Source organism: Silene latifolia, chromosome 3 (assembly GCF_048544455.1).
Source record: "Silene latifolia isolate original U9 population chromosome 3, ASM4854445v1, whole genome shotgun sequence".
In the NCBI taxonomy this organism is placed as follows: Eukaryota; Viridiplantae; Streptophyta; class Magnoliopsida; order Caryophyllales; family Caryophyllaceae; genus Silene; species Silene latifolia.
Window position 1 is genome coordinate 53157433 of NC_133528.1, and position 27243 is coordinate 53184675.

General features: G+C 36.1%; 1 protein-coding gene across 1 annotated transcript; it reads left to right on the top strand.

The window, feature by feature from the left end:
- Positions 1-5780: 5780 nt before the first annotated feature.
- LOC141649079 (uncharacterized) lies at positions 5781-10746 on the top strand. Its single transcript, XM_074457779.1, has 4 exons — positions 5781-5877; positions 9603-9665; positions 9849-9899; positions 10541-10746. The coding sequence occupies exons 1-4, from the start codon at positions 5781-5783 to the stop codon at positions 10744-10746; spliced, it is 417 nt and encodes a 138-aa protein (XP_074313880.1).
- Positions 10747-27243: the final 16497 nt, after the last annotated feature.

The window sequence follows — 27243 nt, forward strand, 5'->3', positions numbered from 1 at the left end:
TATATATATATATATATATATATATATATATATATATATATATATATATATATATATATATATAGTAATAAGATCAAGTGAGTCCTCCTCTTACATTTGAGTCCATAAGTCCTATTATGGGCCATTGGATCTTGGAAATAGAGGGCGAAGATGAGAACCCAAAAATTAAGGTTAATACTCTAATTTTGCCATCTTCCTCTAATTTTCTCATTAACTACAATAATCCTCCTCATCTTTCATTCATCAACTCATTATCACATCTTCTTATTCTCTCTCTATATCTCACTTCTCCATATTCTCTCCAAAAAAAACCAAGAAAAAAAACCCAAAAAACCAAACAAATAAAAAATCCAAATAAATCATTTACTCATCTTTTCCTCATTCACCATCCACCTACCACCACCCACCTACCACCATAGTCGCCAACCGCCACCGCCGCTGCCACCACCACCACCGCCACCGCCGCCGCCCGACGTCTTTTTTTTTTTTTTTTTTTTTTTTTTTTTTTTTAACTTGATGTTTGGGTGTTCTTTTTATTTTTTTTCTTGTTTTTTTTTTCTCCTTATATCGTCTTGCTATATAATATTGTTTTAAATTTGTGAGTTTTTTTAAATTTTAATCTTAGATCTACTAAAGTAGATCAATTTTCATTGACCCGTTTTTTTTTTTTTCATTTTCGTTTTGTTTTTTTTTTTTTTCAATTTTGATGTTTTGGTCTTTTTTTTTCGGTTATTGACATTCTTACAAATTATAGTGTGATTTTAGTACTAAATCTATTAGTTATGAAATCTCATTTTTTACTTTTTTCTTGTTGATATCACTTTGTTAATATCCGTCTTGTTATATATATTTGCCAAATTTCGTATTTAAAATTTTGTCTTGGTATTGTGTGATTTAGGATCTATTAAACTTACTTATTTGGTTAAAATTACACTTTTTCGGTTAAAATTACACTTTTATCCGTTAAAATTACACTTTTTTCCGTTAAAATTACACTTTTTTCGGTTTAAATCACAGTTGTTTTCCTGTTAAAATTACATTTTTTTAACGTTAAAATTACACTTTTTTCTGTTAAAATTACACTTTTTAACGTTAAAATTACACTTTTTTTCGTTAAAATTACACTTTTTTTCCGGTTAAAAATTACACTTTTTCCCGTTAAAATTACACTTTTTTCTGTTAAAATTACACTTGTCTTCATTAAAGTTACATTTATCTCTATTATTAAAGTTACACTTATCTCTACTAAGGTTACCTTCTCAATGACTAAAGTATGCTTTTGGACTAAAGCTAGAACAATTTGGATTGAAGTTACACAAATTTGGACTAAAATTACACAATTTGGACTAACTAATGGAGTTATTTGTAAATTGTAACGTACACAATTTGGACTAAAGATACACAAATCTGGACTATAGTTATACAATTTGGATTGCAATTACACTTTTATGGACTAAAATTACACTTTTTTGGAGTAAAATTACACTTAGTAAATTTGGACTATAGTTATACAATTTGGATTAAAATTACACTTTTATGGACTAAAATTACACTTTCGTGGACTAAAATTACACTTTTGTATACTAAAGTTACACATTTGTGGATTAAAGTTACACATTTGTAGACTAAAATTACACTTTTTTGGACTAAAATTATACTTTTTTGGACTAAAATTACACTCATAAAATGATAAAAGATACACACACTATCAATTTACTAAGTTACACTTTAGTGGACAATGATTGAAATTTCACAATCTCAATGACTCAAAATAAAAGAATTGTGTAACTTTAGTTCAAATTGTGTAATTTACTCTAAATTTAGTCGTAAATAGTGTATTATTAGTTCAAAATTATTCGTAAATAGTGTATTTTCAGTCGAAAATTCTATAATTTTAGTCCAAATTTTGTTGTAAATATTGTATTCAATTTAGTCGTAAATAACTCCATTAATTAGTCCAAATAGTCCAAATAGTCCAAATTAGTTAGTCCATATTGTCCAAATAGTCCATATTGTCCAAATAGTCCAAATAGTCCAAGAGTGTAACTTTAGTTAGTCCAAATTGTCCAAATAGTCCAAATAAGTGTAATTTTAACAAGAAAAAGTGTAATTTTAACCGAAAAAGGTGTAATTTTAAAGTAAAAAAGTGTAATTTTAAAGTAAAAAAGTGTAATTGTAACAGAAATAAGTGTAATTGTAATGGAAAAAAGTATAATTTTAATAAGAAAAAGTAAAATTGTAACAAAAAAAAGTGTAATTGTAAAAGAAATAAGTGTAATTGTAATTGAAAAAAGTGTAATTTTAACAGGGAAAAGTGTAATTATAACAGAAATATGGGTAATTTTAACCAAAAAAAGTGTAATTTTAACCAAAAAAAATGTAATTGTAACAGAAAAAAGTGTAATTGTAATAGAAAAGTGTGTAATTTTAACAGGGAAAAGTGTAATTATAACAGAAATAAGGGTAATTTTAACCAAAAAAAGTGTAATTTTAACAAAAAAAAAGTGTAATTGTAATAGAAAAAAGTGTAATTTTAACAGGGAAAAGTGTAATTTTAACAGGGAAAAGTGTAATTTAACCAAAAAAAGGGTAATTTTAACCCAAAAAAAAGTGTAATTGTAATAGAAAAAAGTGTAATTTTAACAGGGAAAAGTGTAATTATAACAGAAATAAGGGTAATTTTAACCAAAAAAAGTGTAATTTTAACCAAAAAAAAGTGTAATTGTAGCAGAAAAAAGTGTAATTGTAAGTTTAATAAAAACCAAAATAACAAATCTAAAATATAGTATAACACCCACAACATTAACATAATAAAAAACCAAAATAAAAGCCAAGAATACTAGATCTAAAATAAATTAAAAAAAACCGAAATAAGAAGTAAATGAAAATAAATGAAAAAATCAAGCGAAATCTTAAATACAACCGTTTACAAAACGGAATCTATACCTTCAAAAAACGGAATCCGACACAAGTAAACACGGAATTCAAATTATATAAACATTGGAAACCTCAACAAAAACCGAATCTGAAATTAAAAAAAACCGAAAAAAAAATTAGGGTTATTCTACGTAGTAACCCTGTGTTTTTTTGAATTCTAGCTGGTAACCCTTCGTTTTTCAGCTATCCACATGGTAACCCTGAATTTATCAAAAAAGGTTCTTCATGCCCCTCAACTTTTATTCCGTTAAAAAAATCCCTTAGTTTGAATGTTTATTGAGACTTAGGCTTGTCTTTTACACTTCAAATGCTTAAATGGCCAAGTAACTATGGTCTTCTCAACTCAATTAAAATAAATAAACCACGAATTTTCCTAACAAATAATTATATTATAGATGTGGTAAGAGTATAATTCATAACCTTTTTATTATCATTCTTATTATTATCATCATTTTTATTGCTTAAAAAAGAATATTAAAGTAGTAAATATATTGAAACACATCTTACCTTTGTTTTTGTTATAAAGTAGATTGGATTATAATTGTTAATATTGATATTATATTATTATTATTTTTATAAAAAAACAAAGGTAAGACGTGGATCGTATTTTTACTACTTTAATATTCTTTGTTAAGCAATAGAAATGATGATAATAATAATAATAATGATAATAAAAATATTATGAATTATACTCTTGAGTCTTACCACACCTAGAATATAATTGTTGTTAGAAAAAATTGGGGTTTATTTATTTAATTGGGTTGAGAAGACCATAGTTACTTGATCATTGAAGCATTTAAAGTCTAAAAAACAAGCCCAAGTCCCAATAAACATGCAAACTAATGGAGTTTTTTAATGGAATACAAGTTGGGGGTCATGGAGAACTTTTTTTGATAAGTTCAGGGTTACCATGTGGATGGTTGAAAAATGAAGGGTTACCAGCTAGAATTCACAAAAACACAGGGTTACCGCGTAGAATAACCCAAAAAATTACAAACCGAAAAAAAAACCGAAAAAAAAAATCAACATACGTTTGTCAAAAACAAAATCAGAAACCAACATTTAAAATTGAAAAAACGAGATGGTGGGAGTAATGGTGGTTGGAGTCAGATCTGGAGTATGGGGTGGGGCCGCGGTTGTGGGGTTGTGGAGGTGAGTCGGCTGGGGTGTGGGTGTGGGTGTGGGTTGTGTTGACAAAGGGGGTGGTTCTGGGTCGGTGTTGGGTGGTGGTGGGGTTGCGTGTGCGTGAGGGTGAGGGTGAGGGTGAGTGCGTGAGGGTGGTTGTCGGTGGTGTGCGTGAGGGTGGTTGTCGGTGGTGTTCTTGAGGGTGAGTCGTGAGGGTGGTTGTGGTGGTGTGCGTGAGGGTGAGTGGTGGTTGTGGTTGTCGGGGTGGTGAGGATGAGTGGTGGTTTTTTGGTTTTTATTTTTTGTAGATCTAGGGGTGAGTTCAAATTTTTTGGGTTTTTTTTTTCAGATTTTTTTTTTGGTTTTGTTTGATGAGAGAAAAAAGGAGAGATTGTGAGATTTAGAGAGAGGGAATGAGTTTGTGATAATGAGGAATGAATGGATTAGTGAGTTACTTAATTGCAATGAGGAGCTAATTAGGCTAGACTGATTTGTGGCCATCCATTGAGATGCAATCTTATCCCTTCATTCCCTTCATCCAAGAGCCCTTATAAGGACTTAATGACTCAATAGATGTAAGGGACTTAGGAGAACTTGACACTATATATATATATATATATATACATATATATACATATATATATATATACATATATATATATATACATATATATATATATACATATATATATATATATATATATACATATATATATATATATATATATATATATATATAGAATCAGGATCCTGTACGAACTAAGTTACGGTGTGCGAACAACTGCATTTAACCGACTTAAAAACCAAGGTACAACACAAACACACGCACGCGCTCACATTCTCTCACCTCACTTATATTGTATACACTCCCTGACATACTCCCACCTTACTTTCCCTCTCACCTTTACACACCTACCATTTTAATTCATTTGCTTTTTTTTTTCTCCTATACACAATCAGATCAATTGACGTCCGAAATGGACTGCATTTTTTGTAAATCCTTCTTCACTTTTTTAAATATATGAATTAAATCTCAATTTTTTTTCAAAAGAATGAGATCTACGGTGGCGGTAGGGATGTGTAAACCACCATATCCATTAAATCTCCGGCCAAGTATTACACTTTCCGATGCGACGATTTCTGAATATGTCTAGTGTGTAGTTGTTTTTTTGAAATTCATTTTCCTTTTTAATAGATCTAGAAATTAATTTCGAAAATTTAAAAATACGAAGAGCAATGTTTGGTCGAGGTGGTTTTGAAGAGCGAAGAATCGTCTATTTCGTCGGTGTGATTTTGTTGGTGTGGTAAGATTAATGTCGTCAATGTGAGAGCCATGGATTCCTGGTGATTTGTGGTGGTGGTTGTGGTGGTGTTAGTCGGTGGTGATTGACTGAGGTGGACGGTGGCAGTGAGTGGCGGACTTGGCGGTGCTGATGTGGTTTTTGTGAAATGGCGCATAGATTAGAAATGACGGTTACATTTGTTTCTGTAGGTAATTTGTGAGGATAACTGAGAATCCATGGGTCGGAGATTGTAGAGGCTTCCGAATTCAATCGAAATATGGTGAATATTAAGGCGAGATCTGGTCTCCTTGTCTTTTTTCGACCAGATCTGGTCTCCTTTCAATTATTGTGGCGTTGTGGTGATAATAGAGTGGTGAGTGGAGGTTGGTCGTGGTGGTGGTCTTGAAAAAATGGTGTTGGTTGTCGGGGTTAATGATGGTTTTGTTGGTGTCGAAATATGGTGGTGATTGTTTAAGTGTGTCGAAATATTGTTTAAGCGAGTCTATGGTCACCGGCGATGTCATCGGAGCAGGTCAGAGGATGTCTGAGGACGCCGACATTATTTATGGTGACATATGGTGTCGCCGGCGCGGTTAATTGTGACCGAGATGTGGGGTGTAGTGATGGCGATGACGGTGGTGGTGGCGGTGGGTTGTGGCGGCAGTGGGGTGTTAGTGGTGGCCGTTGGTGGTGGTGGCAGTTGGTAGTGGTGGTGGCTGGTGGTGGGAAGTTGTGTTTTGGGTGGATACATGTATGAATACTACTAGATACGTATATGAATACTACTGGATACACATACAATATGTGTATCTGAAAGTATTGACATGTGTATCTGGCACGGATATGCGTATCTGAGATTATTGATATGCGTATCTGGCAGTACTGATATGCGTATCTGAGAGTATTGACATGTGTATCTGACAATAGTGACATGTGTATCTGCAAATAGTATAAAATGTATCTCGAGAGTTAGTCTTAAAACACAAAAAAAAAATTAGTGCTTAAAAAAGTGTATCTACATATGTTATAAAATGTATCTGAATAAGAGGTATATTTGGTAAAAAAATAAAGTGTATCGAAAAAAAAAAAAAAAAAAAAAAAAAAAAAAAACTGGCTTGAAGCTAGTTTGTACAGTTAAAGACGTTAAGGTAGTTCGTACTGAACATATATATATATATATATATATATATATATATATATATATATATATATATATATATATATATATATATATATATATATATATATATATATATATATATATATATATATATATATATATATATATATATATATAGAGGCCGGATCCGGTGAGGCACCTCATTATGGCGAGGCGGCCGGTCTCACCAAATTACTACCTTGGACTCATTTGCATTATACATGGATGGGCTGATTTTGTAATGTTGGACTGAAAAAACAAGGATGAAAATTAGGGGTCAACACAAAACTTTTCATTTGGTCCAAAACACTTTCTCTCTCTAATCTAAAAAAAAGCCCAAATACCTTATTCTCTCTAATCTAAACAAAAGGCCCAAATTCTTTCCTTCCAAAACTAATGAGCTTTCACGTTATACAAAAACACTGGGCGTCGATTTCAAAGAGAGCTACAATATCATCAAATCTGTGAGACGATTTCATCATATTAATCAAATTCTGACAATCAAAGAGGCGAATTCATCAAATTAATCGATTTCTAAGAAGATTTGAGGTAATTTCAGGTAATTTCATATTATTTGATGAAAAATTGATTTTCTTAACTTCGTTCATTAATTGATGATATAATGATCAAATTTGAACAAAATCGAACTGTTTTGTAAATTTATAAGGATCAAAATCAAGTATTTCGTTAGTTTAGGGTTTGAATTCGATCAAAACTGAGCAATTGAGCAATTTCGGAATTCGCGGTGTAAAATTTGTTGATTTTGTTAATTCATTCATTAATTGATTATAATTCGCGGTGTAAAATTGACGTTGCAGCTTTAATTTCAATGGAGATTACGGACATTACAATAAGCGGTGATAATCTGCTTTGTTGAAACAGGTAATCTCCGTTTTTTTTTTGTTTTTATGAAGTCGTTTTGCTATTCTCCGATTTTGTGAATATGTGAGGTTATATTGTGAATCTAATAAGTTATTTCGTAAACGAGAAGTTATTTCGTTAATGTAGGCTATAATATCCTGAATTTGATCGAAAATAATCAATTTCGCCCTACTTATTATGGTATTACTGCGATGTTGCGGTCTAACTCGACATCGCAACGACTCGATAATAGTGCTATTACAACAGTATTCTGTTTTGTCCCTATTTTATGAATTTGAGACGTTTTTTTGTTCTGGTTTTGTGAATCTGAGAGGTTATTTTGCGAATCTAGGAGCTAATTTTGTGCATCTGAGAGGATATTTTGAAAATATAAACTGTTCTGGTTTTGTGAATCTGAGAGGTTATTTTGCAAATCTAGGAGCTAATTTTGTGAATCAGAGAGGTTATTTTGTAATTATAGACTGCTCGGTTTTGTGAATCGAGAGGTTATTTTGCGAATCTAGGAGCTAATTTTGCGTATCTATAACATCCTGAAACTTGGATCGTAAGCGTAAATTGTTTGACATTGTCTATTTTGTGAATTAGAGTGCTTATTTTGTGAATATAAGAGCTAAATATAATATTCAGAAAACTTAAAAATCTTGTAATTTTTCATCACATAAAATTTCGCAGACAACATTCAAAAATAAAATAAACTTAAAACAACAACATTCAAAAATAAAATAAACTGAAAAGCTGAAAAATTAAACAAGATATGATATTTGTTTAGTTTATCAATCACCCCTATTTGTTCGAGGCAATGCACATAGAGCAATATTGATATAGCTATAGGTGCGGCGTTCATCCGCATCGAGTGATCTTCCCGCATGTTTAAATGGATATGGGACTCTTCTACATACTGGAGTGTAGCTAAAATATTGTGAATCAAGCCTTGATGCTACCCATAGAAAGGGCCCCTGAACTCGGGAATAGGTAGCCGACCATTCGGATCTAGTACGCCCAAATTGCTCGAACTTCTCCCGCAACTTAAAAGCCTGTTTGCGACCATTGTCATTTGTGCCAAATTGTATTAGTACTATTCCCATAAAATGACAAGTCTGTCTGCAGATAACAGGCACCAAAGACTCTATCTCATAACCTTGGCTCATTAAACAATCTGCCAATTTAGAGAGGTCAGGACAAACATACTTACCTTTTTGATTCATATAACCTGGAACATTCGCCAAAACACAAGTATAGGGAAATACAAATAAATGAGACATTGTGTGCAAGAGGGATTTTTGAAATGTTTTACAGAAGAGAGAAGAGAGGTTATTGGTATATACTATTATGTTTCAGAAATTAGGTATTTATAGGCCTGGTATTTGGCACAACTGTAAAAAGTGCATGTTCACATTACCCATGTATTAAATTTTTTGATTGAATGCTTGATTGTTCAATGTCAAAAGTGCCTGTTCACATTACCCATGTATTAAATTTTTTGATTGAATGGAACTGTTATTAACAAATCAACAAAATATCTAGATACATACAACCTGACCTTTTCTTAAAAGTGAATTCATAATCTTCACCAAGTTTTTTTTTTTTAATTATTTGAACTAATAATCTGATACTTTATTTAGTGAATCTCGGATTTTATTTGGTGAATCTCAACCTATAGTTAGTGAATCTTGGGCCTTATTTTTCGAATCTCTCTGTTGTTAAACGTTATCGATGCAATTTATTTATTTCTTATAGTTAGTGAATCTTGGACCCTAGTTTGTGAATCTTGGACCCTAGTTTGTGAACCTCAGACCCTTGTTTGTGAATCTTGGGCCTTATTTTCTGAATCTTGGGCCTTATTTTCTGAATCTCAGCCTATAGTTAGTGAATCTTGGACCCTAGTTTGTGAATCTTGGACCCTAGTTTGTGAACCTCAGACCCTTGTTTGTGAATCTTGGGCCTTATTTTCTGAATATTGGGCCTTATTTTCTGAATCTCAGCCTATAGTTAGTGAATCTTGGACCCCAGTTTGTGAAACAAGGGTTTGCACAAGTCCGCACCATTGAATGCTTTAATTGTCTTGTATCAGTAATATTGCATGCTTTCTTATCTATGGTTGTCCTTGTATTCATACTTATTATGGTGTTCCTACTATTTTGTTAATTTGAAACATTATTATCGTGAAACTGTATTTGTTAATATAAGAGCTAATAAGGCTCAAATTGACGTTGCAGCTTCAATTTCAATGGAGATTACAGACATTACAGTAACTGGTGATAATATTGCTGTTGAAACAGGTAATCTCCTTTTTTTTCGCTATTATCCTGATTTTGTGAATATGTGAGGTTATTTTGTGAATCTAAGAGTGAATTTTGTAAATCTGATAAGTTATTTCGTGAATGTATGCTATAATATCCTGAATTTGATCAAAATTTATCAATTTCGTCCTACTTATTATAGTGTTCCTGCTAATGTTGCAGGTCTAACTCCTGATACTACAGCGACTCCTGATAAGAGTGCTAGTGCAACAGGTATTCTGTTTTGTCCCTATTTTATGAATTTGAGACGTTATTTTGGTCTGGTTTTGTGAATCTGAGAAGTTTATTTGCGAATCTAGGAGCTAATTTTGTGCATCTGAGAGGTTATTTTGAAAAATATAGACTAATATCCCGAAACTTGGTTTGTGACAGAGGAACTTAGATGCTAATATTGTGAAACTTGATTTGTGAATCGCCTATGTTGCTCTGTTTGGCAAAACTTACTAATTGAACCGAAGAAACATCAATCTTTTATGAATTTGAGATGTTATTTTTTTGAGATTGTTTTGCTATTCTCCTTATTTTGTGAATCGATAAACTTATTTTGTGAATATAAGAGCTAATTATGTGAATTTGATAGGTTATTTAGTGAATATAGACTATAAGATTATGAAGCTTGGTTTGTGGCAGAGATTGTTTAACATTGTCTATTTTGTGAATCAGAGTGCTTATTTTGTAAATATAAGAGCTAATTATTTGTATCTAGTAGGTTATCTATTGAAATATAGACTATAAGATCCTGAAACTTGGTTTGTGGCATAGATTATTAACCTTATATGCTAATATTGTGGAACTTTATTTGTTAATCTCCTATCTTGCACTTTTGGCTTATTTTGTGAATCTACAATTTTCAGTTGTTGATTCCAATGTTAATTGCGGTGAAGCTTCTACCTCTACTGTGTTAACAAGCCCTACAGTACCAACTATTTCCACACCTACTACTCTTATAACTTACACACCGAGTGGCAGCCAACAATGGATAAATAGGATTGATGAAAAGTTTACACCAGCGATTGGGAAAACATTTATTGACTTAGACTCGGCGATCTTTGTTTTATGAAACGACGCCGTTGCTTGTGGGTTTAAATCAAGGAAATCTTCAAGCAAAAGGTTTCGTGATGATATTATCATAACAAAGTGCATGGTTTGCAATCGGGAAGGCTGTAATAAGAAGAAAAGACGACCTGCCCTAAGCGGTGTTGCGAGAAAAGGCGGATGAATCCGTTGCATCGAAATAACAGAAATAGGTAGTACAAAGAGCAAACCGAACAAACCAACTGCTAAACGTAGGGTGAAAAAAGGTGGAGGAGAGGCAGAGAGTTCCAACAAAGGGTCAACCACAAGAATAACAAAGATTAGAAGGTGGGGCTGTCCAAAGAATGATAAAGTTCAAGTTCCATGAGAACAAGTACATGGTTGACGTGTTTATTGAGGGTCACAATCACCCGCTTGATGTTGTGAAAAATAAGGAATTTGAGAAACTTTCTTTGAAAATATCAATGAATTTCATATGCAAATGATTGTCAGCAATTCAAAAGCAAATGTTGGTCCTAGCTTAACACACCAACTATGCACTCAACAATTGGGTGGTTTTCAAAATGTCGGGGCAACAGTCAAGCAATTCAAAAATTTTCAGAGGGAAATGAAGTGTCTAATGAACAGTCATGATGGGGAAATGTTCAAATCACGCTTAGACACCCTAGCTGAAACAAAAGGGCTCCACTTTGTTTATGAAAAAGATTCCAAGAATGCATTGACAAGGATTTTACGGACGAATTGTGACATGCAAAGAGCGTATGCTCTGTTTGGGGATGGAGTTTCATACGACCCAACTTATGGTACAAACAAGTACAACATGACGTTCACGCCTTTCACGGGCATTGACCATCATAAAAGGTCAATCACATTTGCATGTGCGCTTATAGAACATGAAAACGATGAGTCATTCATGTGGGTATTTGACCGATTTCGGCGGCTATGGGTGGGAAAGAGCCCAACTACATAATCACCGCGAAGACCGGGGAATAATTAAAGAGTTCAGGTATGTTTATGAAATTTGCAATTCGTACCTATTAACTTGTGAAACTTCATATTAAATTGTGAATCCTACATTTGTTTTGTTGATTCTAGTTGGCTTTGGAAAATAGGATGGTTGTAATAATTTGTTTGGTTTTTTGTTTATGTGAATCGTAGTGCTTATTATGCGAAACTAGATCATGAATTTGTGAAATTGGGGTAAAAATATGTTTCATGTACTTATATCGCGAATAAGGCACAAAATTTATATAGTCTGAATCCGAGGATAAGACATGAGATTCACAAAAACCCCAGATTTACAAAATAAGCTATAGGATTCACAAAATAAGCTATAAGATGTATAGTCCGAATACGAGGATAAGACTTGAGATTTACATAATAGTGCATCGTATGACTTTGTTATGTGAGCGTGTGAATTTAGATATTATAAAATGATGGTGACGGTCGATAATTTGATTTTGTTCATTGCAGCTAAGTTCAAAACAAATAAAACATCGGTTTTGCATGTGGCACATCATGAAGAAAATAACCGACAAGGTTGGGAGTAAAATTTGTAGAGATACCGACTTTTTAACCCGTCTGAACGGTGTTGTATGGGACGATGACCTGGAGCCCGGGGAATTTGAAGAGAAGTGGCTTAAAGTCATGAACGATTTCTCCTTGGAAGACAATACGTGGTTGAATGGGAAGTTTTGATAGACACACATGGATACCCGCTTATTTTAAATGTGCCAATGGGCGGTTTACTACGAACTACACAAAGGTCAGAGAGTGCTAATAGTTTCTTTAAGCGGTTTGAAAACAAATACGGGACATTAACCGAGTTCTTGGTGCGCTATGAAAGCGCCACTGACCACCAAATGCACTGCTGAAGCTCGTGAAGAGGAGAATGCGAATTCAATCCCTGAAACACTTTGTATGGGTCAAGATGGGAGACACAAGCGGTGAGAAGCTATACCCATGCGATGTTCTATGAGTTCCAAAACCAGGTGAAGCTTTCAATAAATACCTGCAGTTTGGTTGGATACACTCGCTTGAGATCCTCGTGACGAACTTTGAAGTGTCGTTAGTTGAGGATGCAAAGAAAGGACTAAAATTTGCAGTTGAGTGCAGTAGAAGCACGAATGATGTAAGGTGCACATGTAAACTGTTTGAAAGGAGAGGTATTTTATGCAGTCACATCATTTGGGTTTGTTCGGGAAAGTTTAAGGACATACCTGATAAATATATTTTGCAAAGGTGGAGCAAGAATGCACTCAAAAGTGACGTTTATGATTGGAATGGGAATCTGTTAGAGAAATACAACAATACCAGTACAAAACAGATTGGAATGTCTGTGGTGTGGTCTGAGATTGATTAATCTGTTGGTATGCTCAAAAGGAAAGAAGAGTCGGATGTGAGAGAGTTTGCCAAGTTAATCAAGGAATTCAGGACAAAACTAGAGGGAAACACTCAACCGTTGACAAAACAACAACAGATTGAGCTTCTACTGGGCTGCAAGGTTCCAGAAGAAACCAACATCTTACCGCCTAATGTGTCTAGGAACAAAGGCTGTGGTAAACGGTTGGTGAGCAAGAAAAATAAGGCAATCAAGAAGGCGGAAAAAGCAAAAAGGTTGTGTGCTAACTGTAAGCGCAAGGGCAACCACGACAAAAGGAATTGTCCATATGATTTTGCAGACCTTCCTCCAGTGAACCAGGTTTGTATTCATCTACGCAACTACATCTGATATTAATCAAGTATTTTATTTATCTGTTTATCTTATTTTGAGAATCCCAGAGGTTGCTTTGTGAATCCCAGGTCTTAATTTGTGAATCCTGGGTCTTGTTATGTGAATCACATATCTTTATTTGTGAATCACGAGAAATGAGACGATTGTATGTAGTAACAACTGATATAATTCCTCACTTTGTAACATAAATGACAACGGTTGGCTTATATAAGATGAATGTGATTCACGTCGTGTCACCCAATTTTGCATGATCCTCACTTTTATTATTGTACATCTAATGTTTGTAAACATCTTTCTAATTCCAGCTCTGTCTTTTACGTAGGGAGAGCTAGCGGATGAAGAAGTAGAAGAGGAAGGGGATGAGGATGAAGAATGAAGGAAAGAGTCTTCTTTCCTTGAGAAATAGATATGATGATTGAAGAAGACACTGACAATTTTGAAAGGAGCAGTCTTTTAGTTTGGCAACATATTTATTTGTTTATCTTATTTTTGTGAATCTGAGAGATTCTTTTGTGAATGTAAGAGGTTTTTTTATGAATCTTGAATCTTAATATGTACAAAAGACCTGGAAATCTTATTTTTGGCATTAAACCAATTCTCAAGCGCGCTTTCTTATTTCTTTACCCACCTGAAACAATTAGACACCCTCCCTGCCTCCCACCACAAACACTGATCTTTGATCGCCTCCCACCACTTCCACCGCTAGCTGTAACTACCACCGCTAGCCGTCACTTCCACCGTCTATCGCCACTCCAACCGCCTATTCTACAACCAATATTTTCGTCGATGACCCTTCCTACGAACGAATTTCATTGTATTATAGCAAGAAGGTTAGATTCAATTCAAATCTTATTTTAATCTTTGAAGATTTGTTTAGTATTTTGAATCTATTCAATTGTAATGATTTAAGAAGTAGTTTAATGCGAAAACATAAGATTATAATAAAAACAATTGATCGTTATAATAAGATCGGTTTAGTACTCGCCTGGAATATAATCATAAATTACTTCTACATATATAGCACATCATATATTTGATCAATTATTTGATCAAGGTTTTATATTTAATTGTGATAATGGAGATTTTGGCATATAGAAGTACAGTACAAATTAATAATCCGGAAAGTAGTTGCGGATTTCAAAACGAATATCACTGAAAACATCATTATCACCTTCAACCCAATCCACCGGGTCGTTCTCCCATGCAAGCGGAATTGTCCCGAACTCAAAGGAAGGCCCCTTCGCATACAAATATGCGACCAGTCCCAAATCATCTCTATTAGCAACCCATAAATATGGTCCTGACGGAGGTTTAACGTTTTCAAACCACCACCTCGAAGCTTCATTATTAGAAAAAGCGCTCCGGTTTGCGCGCTTGAAGGAAGCAATTGCGCTCATCTCCCCCTCCAAACTCGATCATTGCATGTCCCTTGAACGACCCATTGTCAGTAATAGCCGGGTGGATAGCTTGAACTAAATTTAATCCAGCACCCCGAATAATTCCTACTAATCTGTCAAGATCATATGAGAGAGTTTCCTTTCCAAACCCATCTCTTGTGCTTGGCAAATTATAAAGAATGCACATCACAGGTTTGACGTACGATATTTCGGAATGGCGTCCGAAACTTTCTACTGAATCAAAGGATGCATCGATTCATAGCCATCGATTCATAGCCATCAGATTCATAGCCATCGATTCATACGATGCATCGGATGAATTATTAGAAGACATAATGGTTTTAGAGGGAATTCACTATGGATTAAGTTTGAAGTTTCGGGATAGACGGGTATGGAGGGTTAAATAAATAGATGTGAAACAAAGAGATGTGAGTAACTAAAGAGAATGAAACAAAGAGATGTGAAACAAAACCTATTTATATAGAAACAAACCGATTGATGAAACAAAGAGATGCATCAGATGCAATGGATAGAGTTGAAATGTGTTTGGTGTGAAACGTTTTAAATAAAGAGAATGAATGAATGTTTTGTGTGAAACGTTGTAAATAACAACATTCATGGCACTTGCCACGATGTGTAGAAATGTCTAGAAATGTGTATGTGTGGTAAATAATTAACACAGATGAAATGTTTAGAAATATGTAAATGACGGTTTAATCCAAAAAGAATTGAAACTCATTCTTCGTTTAATCCCAGGTCTTAATTTGTGAATCCTGGGTCTTGTTATGTGAATCACATATCTTTATTTGTGAATCACATATCTTTTAGTTTGGCAACATATTTATTTGTATATCTTATTTTTGTGAATCTGAGAGATTCTTTTGTGAATGTAAGAGGTTTTTTTATGAATCTTAAATCTTAATATGTACAAAAGACCTGGAAATCTTATTTGTTGGTATTAATTTGTGAATCCTGGGTCTAATTTTCGCGATTATTAGGAAGATTCGTAATCTTATTAGAAAGGAACAGTCAATGGCTAAACGGTCTTATTTTGTGAACGACACAATTTAAATATTATTTCATGAATCTTACCGTGTGAATGACAATATATAAATCCGAGGTCTAATATTGTGAATCGACTTGTTTTGTGAATCCATCTTTTGTGAATATCGTCTTTTTTTTTTGAATCTCAGACATTCTTATTCTTTTGTAAATCTCAGGTCTCATTTTATCGACTTGTTTTGTGAATCCATCTTTTTGTGAATATCGTCCTTTTTTTTTGAATCTCAGACATTCTTTTGTGAATCTCAGGTCTAATTTTGCGAATCAGACGCTTTATAAATCATCCACGTTAAATTTCACAACTTCAAGCGACTAATCAATTCCATTGATTAAAGTCAACTATTACAAACAGAGATCTACTAAATAAGCAGATTAGCACCCAACTAAATGACTAATAACATATTCACTAGAATACTTGATAGATCCTGCATATACCATCTAATACTATACTAACATAATACTTGATTGTATCCACCACAAGTTAAATCCCACGCATAAGGGACAAATGCCTCCGACGAACCAACCAGAGATAAGTAAGTATACACTGCATAACACCCAAAACTCACAAAGAAAAGAATAAATGCTGCCCGTTTCTACTACACGCTCACAAAGACAATCATGAAGAATAGATTCCCAACCAGAGAAGCATACACTGAAGAACGATCTCCCTGCTTCACATCATATCACCACCATAGACAAGCACATCTTGCTACTTATACTCCTATATCAGAAAACACAAACAATATTTCAAAATATATACACGGACAAGCATGGCTCGCTACTATTCAAAATATCGCGGATACTATGAATGAATGGGGATTTGATATGCAAAAGTTATTAAAGAACCGGGACTGTACCGTTCTAGTATTTGCATCCCATGAAAGTAGTTGCATCATTACAGACTTTCGAAAATCTGGCATTCTCTGCAATTGTAAGAAATTATAGATGAAATTAATGAACAACACAGTTTCAAATACAGATTTCATGTACGATATCTTTGTTCAACTTGTTTCTTACCGATAATTGTCCGGATTTACGCCAATCACCGAGCTCACGATCCAACATACTCAAATACCTCAACACGTGAGCTCCACAATCAAAACTGAATGTAGTATAGTGTTCAACTGTTTAGTAAACAATATTTAATTTCCGTAAAGCGGACACATTAGGGAATAACTTACTTATTTGATTGTTGAGGAACTTTGAGAGTTATAACCCTGTGAGAGTGCAGAAACCGCATGGGATAATATGACGGGGAACTTCTTGCCAAAATAGGAGATAATTTGGCCACCTGAAAATGTTTCGAGTTAATACTGATTGTACACTAAAAATGTTTTATATACTCTGATTCACAAACTGTCAAGGGTTAGATTAGGCAAATAATTAATACCGTGTCTATGGTTGTATTATGTACATCATAAGACTGTCTGTTGTTGCTTGAGTTGAGGATGTAATTCGTTTTACTCTCCATATCGCATATACAAGCCCACCAATGTTTGTCTTTGATCAGCGGTATAAAAACCTGATATAATAAAGATTAGTCTCCAATTTACAGCCCTACATGTCCGCCACAAAAAAAAAAAAAAAAAAAAAAAAAAAAAAAAAAATTGTGGAGGGACCAGACCTTTCGGATGGTGGCACCATTCACCGGTTTGTATGTCCCACTGATGTATTGATTCCAAATACAAGGGTTTTTCTTCTTTGTACAGTTCTACATACCACAAAAGGTGATTTTACAAACCATATCAATTTGGGATAAATCAAGATACTTGAATATTAAAACAAGTTCAAAGCTAACCACGATGACAGTCGATGGCAAGTACAGAAGATCTGGTCGATGAAGTGTCATCTTAATCCCAAACATATCAATCACCTAAAAAAACAATATTAGGAATGAAACAAAAGATTACAGATAATACAATGAAATGAACGCTGATAGTAGTCTACTTACTTGATCCATAACCCACTGACGCGGTCTAAGCGTAGATAAACCCGCTCGTGTGACTTCCATCCACTCAGTACACACCATAGCCTCGCTGTAGTAAGGCACATTAAGAAACATTACTAGGATTATCCAAAATAAAAATAAAAATTAAAGTAAAGGGGGAAAAATACTTACTGTATGACATCTCTTCCTTTGCGGTGCCAAATAAACTTCACAAGGTCGTCTTCAGAATAAGGTAGACGCGAGTAGCCCCGACAAATATTAATAAGACGACTTAAGATCGTGATTCACAAATCAAGATCTTTGATTCACATAATAAGACCCACGATTCAGAAATTAAGAACAACGGATAAAACCAATAATAACATCTAAGATTCACAAAACATGATTAATAAGGGAATGGGTCATACATAGGCACACAATTCCACTCTTCTGCACTTCGTTCGACAATAGCTTTCAACATGTTGTCACCGGAGGTCATAATTCGAAGGCATAACTTCAATGCATAGCGTTTGATTGACTTACCTATAAATGCAAAACAAAAAGTCCTTATAATTATTCCAAAGTTCACGAATCGGCCCCTGTGTTTCGTGAAATTAACTCCGTGTCCGACAAATCTAACTCTCGGGTTCACAAGGTTAAGTAAAGGTATCTTCTGAAGTTATAATTAAAGGACAGTCGTTTTGTTCCCTTTGTAATGCTCCAACAGGTGAAACAAATAGACGCCGGTATCCATTTCACCAGACTTCAAAATTGAAGGAGGGATAAACAACTCAGGCATCATGTCGCCCATCTGCTGCGAATCTTGGTGAAACCCAATTAATGAGCCTGTCTTTACGCACTGAGACACAACCTAAATTAGCACTTAATTATGTGGATGTGTTACATGCTTGTCAAACACTTTGATCGTGAATTCACAACTTTGCATAACCAGAAATGGAGGAAAAGACGCACCGTAGGTTGCACATAATCAGAATAGTTAACATCTACTCCATTCATAGGGTGTATGACTGTCAATTTATTCTATCGAAGGTCGAAACAAAAGAAGAACGGTGGGCATGATGTAGACATGATTGGAGTGCAAATCTGAAAACAAGACAAGATGAAATGAAAAGAAGAACATAAAGATGAAAATAGGTTTCACAAAACATAATAACACCAAACCAAAACTTACTAATTGAATCAAGAAACATCAATATTTTCCGGACAACCCGGGGGGGAACTAACACCGTCATTGGAGTATGGAACAAATAAACGAACAGGAGAATCCGGTGATTTCAACTTCTCATTATTGTTTAGGATCTCACACCAAATATTTACTGACTTGAGAACATACTCGATCACCTTCGGTATAGTCCTCAACATGCTCCTTGTCAATCTCTCGAGTGTTACTTTGAAAAAGAATATCACCGCACTCAACAATCAAAACAATCGATTCGCAAAACAAGTCGATTGGCAAAAACAAAGTCTATTGGATTCACAATATAAGCCCTACGATTTATAAATTGTCCGATTCACAAAATGAGACCTGAGATTTACAAAACAAGGTCATAGTCAAATACCTTTGTTCTCTTTGTTGAGCAAAGCAAAGAAATCCAACAAGTATTTTCTCCTCCCTATTAAAAGCAAGAATAACACCGATGTTTCTTTGGAGATACGGAGATCGATAGGCGCACTGGAATTATCTCTCTTCTAGGACGCACAATAGCGGGAGTATTGACATCAACATTATTGACATCAACATTAGTGACATCAACATGATCGTAAACGGTGATGGTACCGATAATGTAGGAAATCGGTTCCCTCATCCTCTTCCCTCGACGACCTTTGAACTATTCTTTCCTCACCTTGTATGCTTTCCTCACCTGGTCCCTCTTCGTCCGCTTTACGGCACGGACCGGTGGTTTCATCACCGACAAACGGTTTCCATGACGACGATTTAATATACGGGTGAGTGACCAATGATTTTTCAGGCAATTGCTCGATTCTTCCACACACGATTTCGGAGATGGTGGACGGACGATCGGAATCATTGGAGTATCGTAAATCAATAATGATTGGGGTTTCGCTAGTTCGACAACCTGGTGTTGGTGTTGGCTGGGACCGAGGATCAATAGACTGTCTTCTTCGAAGACAAAAAATGATCGTCGTCGCAGCGACCTCCACCGTGGGCAATCTGATGGGGTTGGCAATCTTGGTTTCGACGTTTCGAATGGGTTTGCTTGTCACTTTGGGATCTGGTGCACGAATCGGTACAAAAGTGTCATCCATAATTTCCAATGCCGCACGTAAATCAGCGTCGGACCATCCACCCATCCTGTCCACATCGTCATTAACAACGTGATCATTCTCCACAACATTCGCTGCAATGGATAACGTGTTTCCAACGATATTATTGACCACGTTGTCCAAATTGATTCACCATCCTCATCCTTCTTAGCATCCTCATTATTACCCATCTCTATATTTTCCTCCTTATTCCCATCATCGGCATTTTCTTCATCCCCAACATTCTCATCAAACTCATCCTGTTGGGATGAAATATACCCGTCCGCAATACCATTAACGGCTGCCACCATAGTAGAGACCGCTGCTGAGGAAGGTAGCTTGTTCGTAGCTTGAATAGCAAGAGATCTGTACCTAGCGAAAGCTGCAGCCGCTACCTTTGCGGCGTCAGCAAGTTTGTGAACAATCTCACACTTACTGTCACTAAGGCCATCAGTTTCCTTGTCACCGCAATGTGGAATGTCAGACCCTATATCTGGTATGCCTTCTTCAATGGTTGATTTGGTGAACATGCTCAAGCTTTGTGACCGGTGGGTCGAGGTGCGGGTGCGAGTGTGTGGTAGCTCATGACAAGGGGAGGCTCCACGTAACCTTGACCGAAACCTTTTTGCCTTCAACTCTGTTTAATTCTTTTTGCAATTTTTTCTTTCGTCCAATTACAACAAGTTGGAAACTTTCTTACGACCAATCTTGATTTGTAGACGAAACGGTCCAAGTAAATGTACACGAGCACCATAATGGGTCCACCAAAAAAATTATCTCCTTTCAAGCGTTTGACATCTCTCCACTCCTCCTTTTGCCAAGACTCAACTTGGTCACCCAACTTCGTTTGATGAAATTGCACCAATTGAATTCGGAATCGAGTGAAGTATCACCTAAACTTTTAAAATCCTCAAACTTGCGCGATTCCCTTGCACGCCACCCAACAGAGACGAGAATATGTAAACGATGAAATTTCGTTTAAAGTCATCTCCACCATCTTTCTGCATGGATAATTTGGTCAAGACGTGGTGATCATCGATATATTTGTGTGGATATTGCTTTCGAAAGTTTTCCAACGTAGCTAAATAAGCAGGACACTTATCCACATGTGACGCTTCCTCAACAGGTCTTGAACCCATTGGAATGCTCATGCAAAGATGGATGTCCTCCTCTAATACGAGGGGAGTTTTTGTCAAATAACCATCCCTTTCTTTGGGTTGTAATTTGACACTAGCCAATAAGCAAGGTCCCCAGGAACCTTGTCTGTTTCAATCATTAATGACCGCCAAAGCCCATGTCTTTTATAGCTTGAATCGTTGATCACTCGGTGGATTTTTCGTATCTTTCAGAAAGTTGTACAACCCTTTTGGCGACATTCGAGTCCTCACCGTAGGCGGTCCCTCCGTACGCACCCTCTGTTTTTTTTTGGTGGAGGAGCGCGGCTTGCTCAACAACCGCCCTTTGTGATGGTCGCTTCATCTTGTAGCCTTTGTTTCACAATAATCATCTTTAGCGTCCCAAAATAAGTGAAAGGATACACAAAAATAAGAACTAATATTTATATAGTCTATTTTGGGGGGATAGGACCCGAGATTCACAAAATAACTCAGTTTCACGAAATAACCTCAAGGATTCTTTTCAATAAGACATAAGATTTATATAGTCTGAATGTGAGGATAAGACCTGAGATTCACAAAATAACTCCCCAGTTTCACAAATTAACCTCTATGATTCACAAAATAAGGCATAAAATTTATATAGTCTGAATCCAGGGATAAGACCTGAGATGCACAAAATAAACCCCCAGTCTCACAAAATAAGCTATAGGATTCAAAAATAAGCTATATGATTTATAGTCCAAAACATTCTTGATCCAACGCCAAGACCAAAAGACACCCTAGGAGGGGACGGGTGAACCCTTTTTTGGGGGACGGGGTTAACGAAAGAGGGGCCGGGTGTCCTAAAGCGGGACGGGAAAGGGTTTAGGGTTGGATTAGGCGGACCGCGGATCCGCCTAATCCAACCCTAAACCCTTTCCCTTGTACATAGTCATTCGACCAACGCCAAGACCAAAAGACACCCTAGGAGGGGACGGGTGAACCCTTTTTTGGGGGCGGGATTAACGATGAGGGGCCCGGGTGTCCTAAAAACGGGACGGGAAAGGGTTTAGGGTTGGATTAGGCGGATCGCCACCGCGGAACCGCCTAATCCAACCCTAAACCCTTTCCTTGTACATAGTCATTCGACCAACGACAAGACCAATAGACACCCTAGGAGGGGACGGGTGAACCCTTTTTGGGGGACGGGGTTAACGAGGGGGCGGGTGTCGTAAAACGGGACGGAAAAGGGTTTAGGGTTGGATTAGGCGGATCCGCTACCGCGGAACCGCCTAATCCAACCCTAAACCCTTTCCCTTGTACATAGTCATTCGACCAACGACAAGACCAAAAGACACCCTAGGAGGGGACGGGTGAACCCTTTTTGGGGGACGGGGTTACGAAAGTAGGGGGCGGGTGTCCTAAAACGGGACGGGAAAGGGTTTAGGGTTGGGTTAGGCGGATCGCACCGCGGATCCGCCTAATCCAACCCTAAACCCTTTCCCTTGTACATAGTCATTCGACCAACGCCAAGACCAAAAGACACCCTAGGAGGGGACGGGTGTACCCTTTTTTTGGGGACGGGGTTAACGAGGGGCGGGTGTCCTAAAACGGGACGGGAAAGGGTTTAGGGTTGGATTAGGCGTATCCGCTACCGCGGATCCGCCTAATCCAACCCTAAACCCTTTCCCTTGTACATAGTCATTCGACCAACGACAAGACCAAAAGACACCCTAGGAGGGGACGGGTGAACCCTTTTTTGGGGGACGGGGTTAACGGTAGGGGGCCGGGTGTCCTAAAACGGGACGGAAAAGGGTTTAGGGTTGGGTTAGGCGGATACGCTACCGCGGATCCGCCTAATCCAACCCTAAACCCTTTCCCTTGTACATAGTCATTCGACCAACGCCAATACCAAAAGACACCCTAGGAGGGGGCGGGTGAACCCTTTTTGGGGGACGGGGTTATGATGAGGGGGCCGGAAATGTCAACGGGGCATGAAGTTATTATTGAAGTTATTATTGAAATTGTCATTTGAAGTTATTATGAAACAATATGGAACGCAAGGATTCACAAAAAACAAAGAACACAAAGCAAACTTCATTAATAAAACATAGTAGTCATACATTATATTTATAAACTATCGACAATAGAACACGGCAAACAAGATAGCAACGTTCAATGCCGAAAATTACAAAGATAGTATTTTAGGAAAAGGGATACAAATGTAGGCTATAGGTCCATAATAGAAGGTAAATCAATAGAACATGCGTCTATACAATTGCGTAATAAGTTGACAGCAATAGCAATTGCAGTGGCTCGTTCGATGAGACATCATCGGAGGTAAAGAACGTAAGTTCTCATAAATTGTAGCGCGATCAATAGCATTCAGAAGGTTCATGGCACTTGGATGGTTATATTGGTGAAAATGAAGGATGAATTTAGCGACATATTATCGTCAAACAAACATTTGCACGTTTGGAATATTAGGTTAGCACCCCTATGAATAATTAGAATACCCTCCACATGGTTGATTTCAAGAGAAAGCCAATATGCAGCGGTTACACCGGGAGCATTGGGATGAATAAGAAATAACTGAGACCAATTCCGACACACAATAGCCATATTTGCCTTGTCTTCAAAGGCATCAAGTTTAGAAAATATATTATGCATAACTCCTTGAATATTGAAAACAGAATGTTGTGAGTGATAGCGAGGGGAAGATAATTTAACTTCGCCAAATCGCTTCCTTAAAAGACACACGATTGCGTTTTGTTTTTGAGACATAAGTCGCACGAAATGACGATTCGTCTTCTTCAAAAGCATTAACGACACACCCTTTGCACCAAGACTCCATAATTCACTAAAAATAATAATAGGAACGCATAGTAGGTTAGTAACTAAATGAATAAGTTTCACAATGGCAGATCTAGGTTTCACAACAACTACTCCAAGATTCACAAAATCAAGTATACGATTCACGTAATTATGAATCAACATTACAAAGATAGAGAGACAGTAACAGAATCTCATCAAGTGCATGCCACTAAATTATTATGAAAGTTGTATTCGAAGTTATTATGAAAGATAGATGCTCGAGGATTGACAAAATAAAAGGAAAATAAACTTGATTAATAGAACATAGTATTCATACATTATGTTGATACAACATCCGAAATAGAAAACTACTGATTACATATTTATACAAGGGTGCCTTAGCAAGTATACAAACGTAAGATTAAATACTAACGGTGATAGACCTAAGTACACCGACCGACAACTAAACATAATAGGTTCATTTGAAATATAATTTAATAGCTACATCCCTAACACGCAAGGGTACAACTTTAAGTCCTACAGTTTGTGTTCATAAGGTATTATTGTCCTCATATTCACTGCCAGATACAATTCCTTGTGTTGTATTATAAGGTCATTGTAGGCAAGCTTTCTTTAGATGTACAAGAAAGCAAATATATCAAAGATGAAGATGAGGACGATGAAGATAATCGATCCCTCCAAAACAAGTCTTTCTCATGGCATATATGTTCTGCCATATCCCACCATTTGGTGTTGCTCATTTAGCCAGGAAACCGTCACAACTAGAAGGCCGGGCTAAATGAGCAACACAAATGTTGGATATATGGCAGAAAATATAGGTCGTGAGAAAGGCTTGTTTGTAGGGATCGATCTTCATCGTTATCATCTTCATCTATGATACATATTCTTTCTACTAGTACATGGAAAGAAAGGTAACCTAAAATTCCGTTTTAATACAACCCAAGGAATTGTACAGATGAGGCAGAGTTTGAGCATAGTAATACCTTAAGAACACATTTGTAAGACTCAAAAGTGTACCCTTGCGTGATAGGGAATGTAGCTACTAAATTATATTTCAAATTACCAAAGATTAGTCCCTACAATGCAAAGAAGTCTGTCCAAGAAGATAGCATATCCATTTAATGAGCTCAAACTCGCCTCTTCAAATATATCGATTACCCGACCCGTACACCAAGTGTCCATAGTTGGCAATGTATACGCAGACAGGAGCAATTGACCTAGGCATATAAATAACTAAAACAGATTCGAGACAAAAAATAATGAAAATAACTAAAACATAATAAGTAATACATTTCATACACATACACAAAATGTCATGTTTCGTATAAGTACATTCCAGATAAGTAGGATTAAAAGCCATATCAAAACAAGGCAAAGCATTCAGATGAAGTTTTACAAATGACCAACTATGGACAAAGTGGTCTATAGGTTTCGCAAGATAAGGTCTATGCTTCAGACAAACATTCACATAAACTCATCATAAAAAGATGACAATCATGAGGCAGTTTAACTTCCCGCATTATAATGAGAATGATTCGCAAAATATTGCACAGATTCACAAAATATTCCACCGATTCACAAAAACGACTCCAAAATTCACAAAATTAACTCGGGTTTAACAACGACACATCAGTCCAATATTCACAATATCACCTCCAAGTTTCATGATACACAAACACAGGTTTAACTTCCTGCATTATAATGAGAATGATTCACAAAATATTCCACCAGATTCACAAAATATTCCACCAGATTCACAAAAACGACTCCAAAATTCTCAAAATTAACTCAGGTTTAACAACAACACATCAGACCAAGTTTCATGATACACAAACACAGAACTATGTCGACATTGCAGAATCAACAGAGCACCACAACAACAACAACAAAAAAGCACAATATTAACAAAAACGAAACATATTAAGCAATGAACAATGAGAAAAACCTAATAAACAAAAATTGACGAAGTAAGTATTGAAGAGAGCGAACAGGACATACAAATAGTAGATCAAAAATGCTCCGAAATTGATTTTTCGTTGCGTTCAGATCGACCGGATAATTCTTCGAGGATGATTAAAACCGCATTATAATGAAAATGATTTAGTAATACATTATCGAAAAAAATAGTAGATTGAAAAGCGTCTGAAAAAAGTAGATCTACAATAATTGATCGAAAATGAAGAAAAATAGTGATACGAACGAGAATATCACATACCTAGATCCGAAAAAGGACGACCGAACAGAGATGATGATGATGATGACGATCGCGATCAAAATATCGGTGATGAATGCGTGTGATTGAGGACGATGATGAACGAAGTTAATCGAAAAACGGTAGTTGAGTGTTGAGAGTGGAGTAAATGCGTGAAAGAGAGACAGACGAGGGGAGAGAGAGAGTAGAGAGAGAGAGTGAAATGTCGTAAATGAAGTTGTTGGCTGGCATTTGCTTTGAGTGTATGATTAAATAGGGACACGCAAAGATCTCAAAAGTGCGTCTATAGTTATTAGATCTGACGGTTTAGAAGGTGTCCAGCCGCCTTACCCTAAGAAGGGTGCCTCACATGATTCAATCTCTATATATATATATATATATATATATATATAGAGGCAAGATCCGGTGAGTCCACCTATATTTTTGAGTCTCATGAGTCCACTTATATATCACACACTGTACACAAGAATATCACGAATAATGAAAACTACTATTACTCCCTCCTATTCACCATATTCTTCCCTATTTCCTTATTCGAATTATTCGGGTTTTCTTCCCTATTTCCTTTTTTGGGTTGATTTGTGTGGTCCAAATTAAATTGCATGTGGGGTAGTGTATTTTGTGTGGTTCAAATTCACTTTCTTATTTCTTGTGCAAAAAGGAAAGGGGAAGAATATAGTGAATAAGAGGGAGTATAATGAAAACTACTATAATAGGTCTGCTATTTAATCGGAGTGATGCTCTATGTTACTATGTTACTTATAGGACAAGAGTAGCACATGAAGAAGACTAGCGAATAGATGTATAGCATTGGACGAATTCCGGCATTTTCAGTCGCAAACTAGATAAAGTGTGGACTTTTGTATTCAGTCGCAAACTAGATAAAGTGTGGATTTTTAGCGAATCGCCATTTTCAGTCGCAAACTGTGGACTTTTGTATTCTGTGTGCTGCCTTGTAGCAATTTCTTACGC

Excerpts from the sequence above, each read along its gene's own strand:
- LOC141649079 (XM_074457779.1), top strand. The coding sequence starts at position 5,781 with ATGGTTTTGTTGGTGTCGAAATATGGTGGTGATTGTTTAAGTGTGTCG. Across the intron at positions 5,878-9,602 it reads CGGCGATGTCATCGGAGCAG|CTTCAATTTCAATGGAGATT; the intron begins GTCAGAGGATGT and ends TTGACGTTGCAG. Across the intron at positions 9,900-10,540 it reads TAAGAGTGCTAGTGCAACAG|TTGTTGATTCCAATGTTAAT; the intron begins GTATTCTGTTTT and ends TACAATTTTCAG.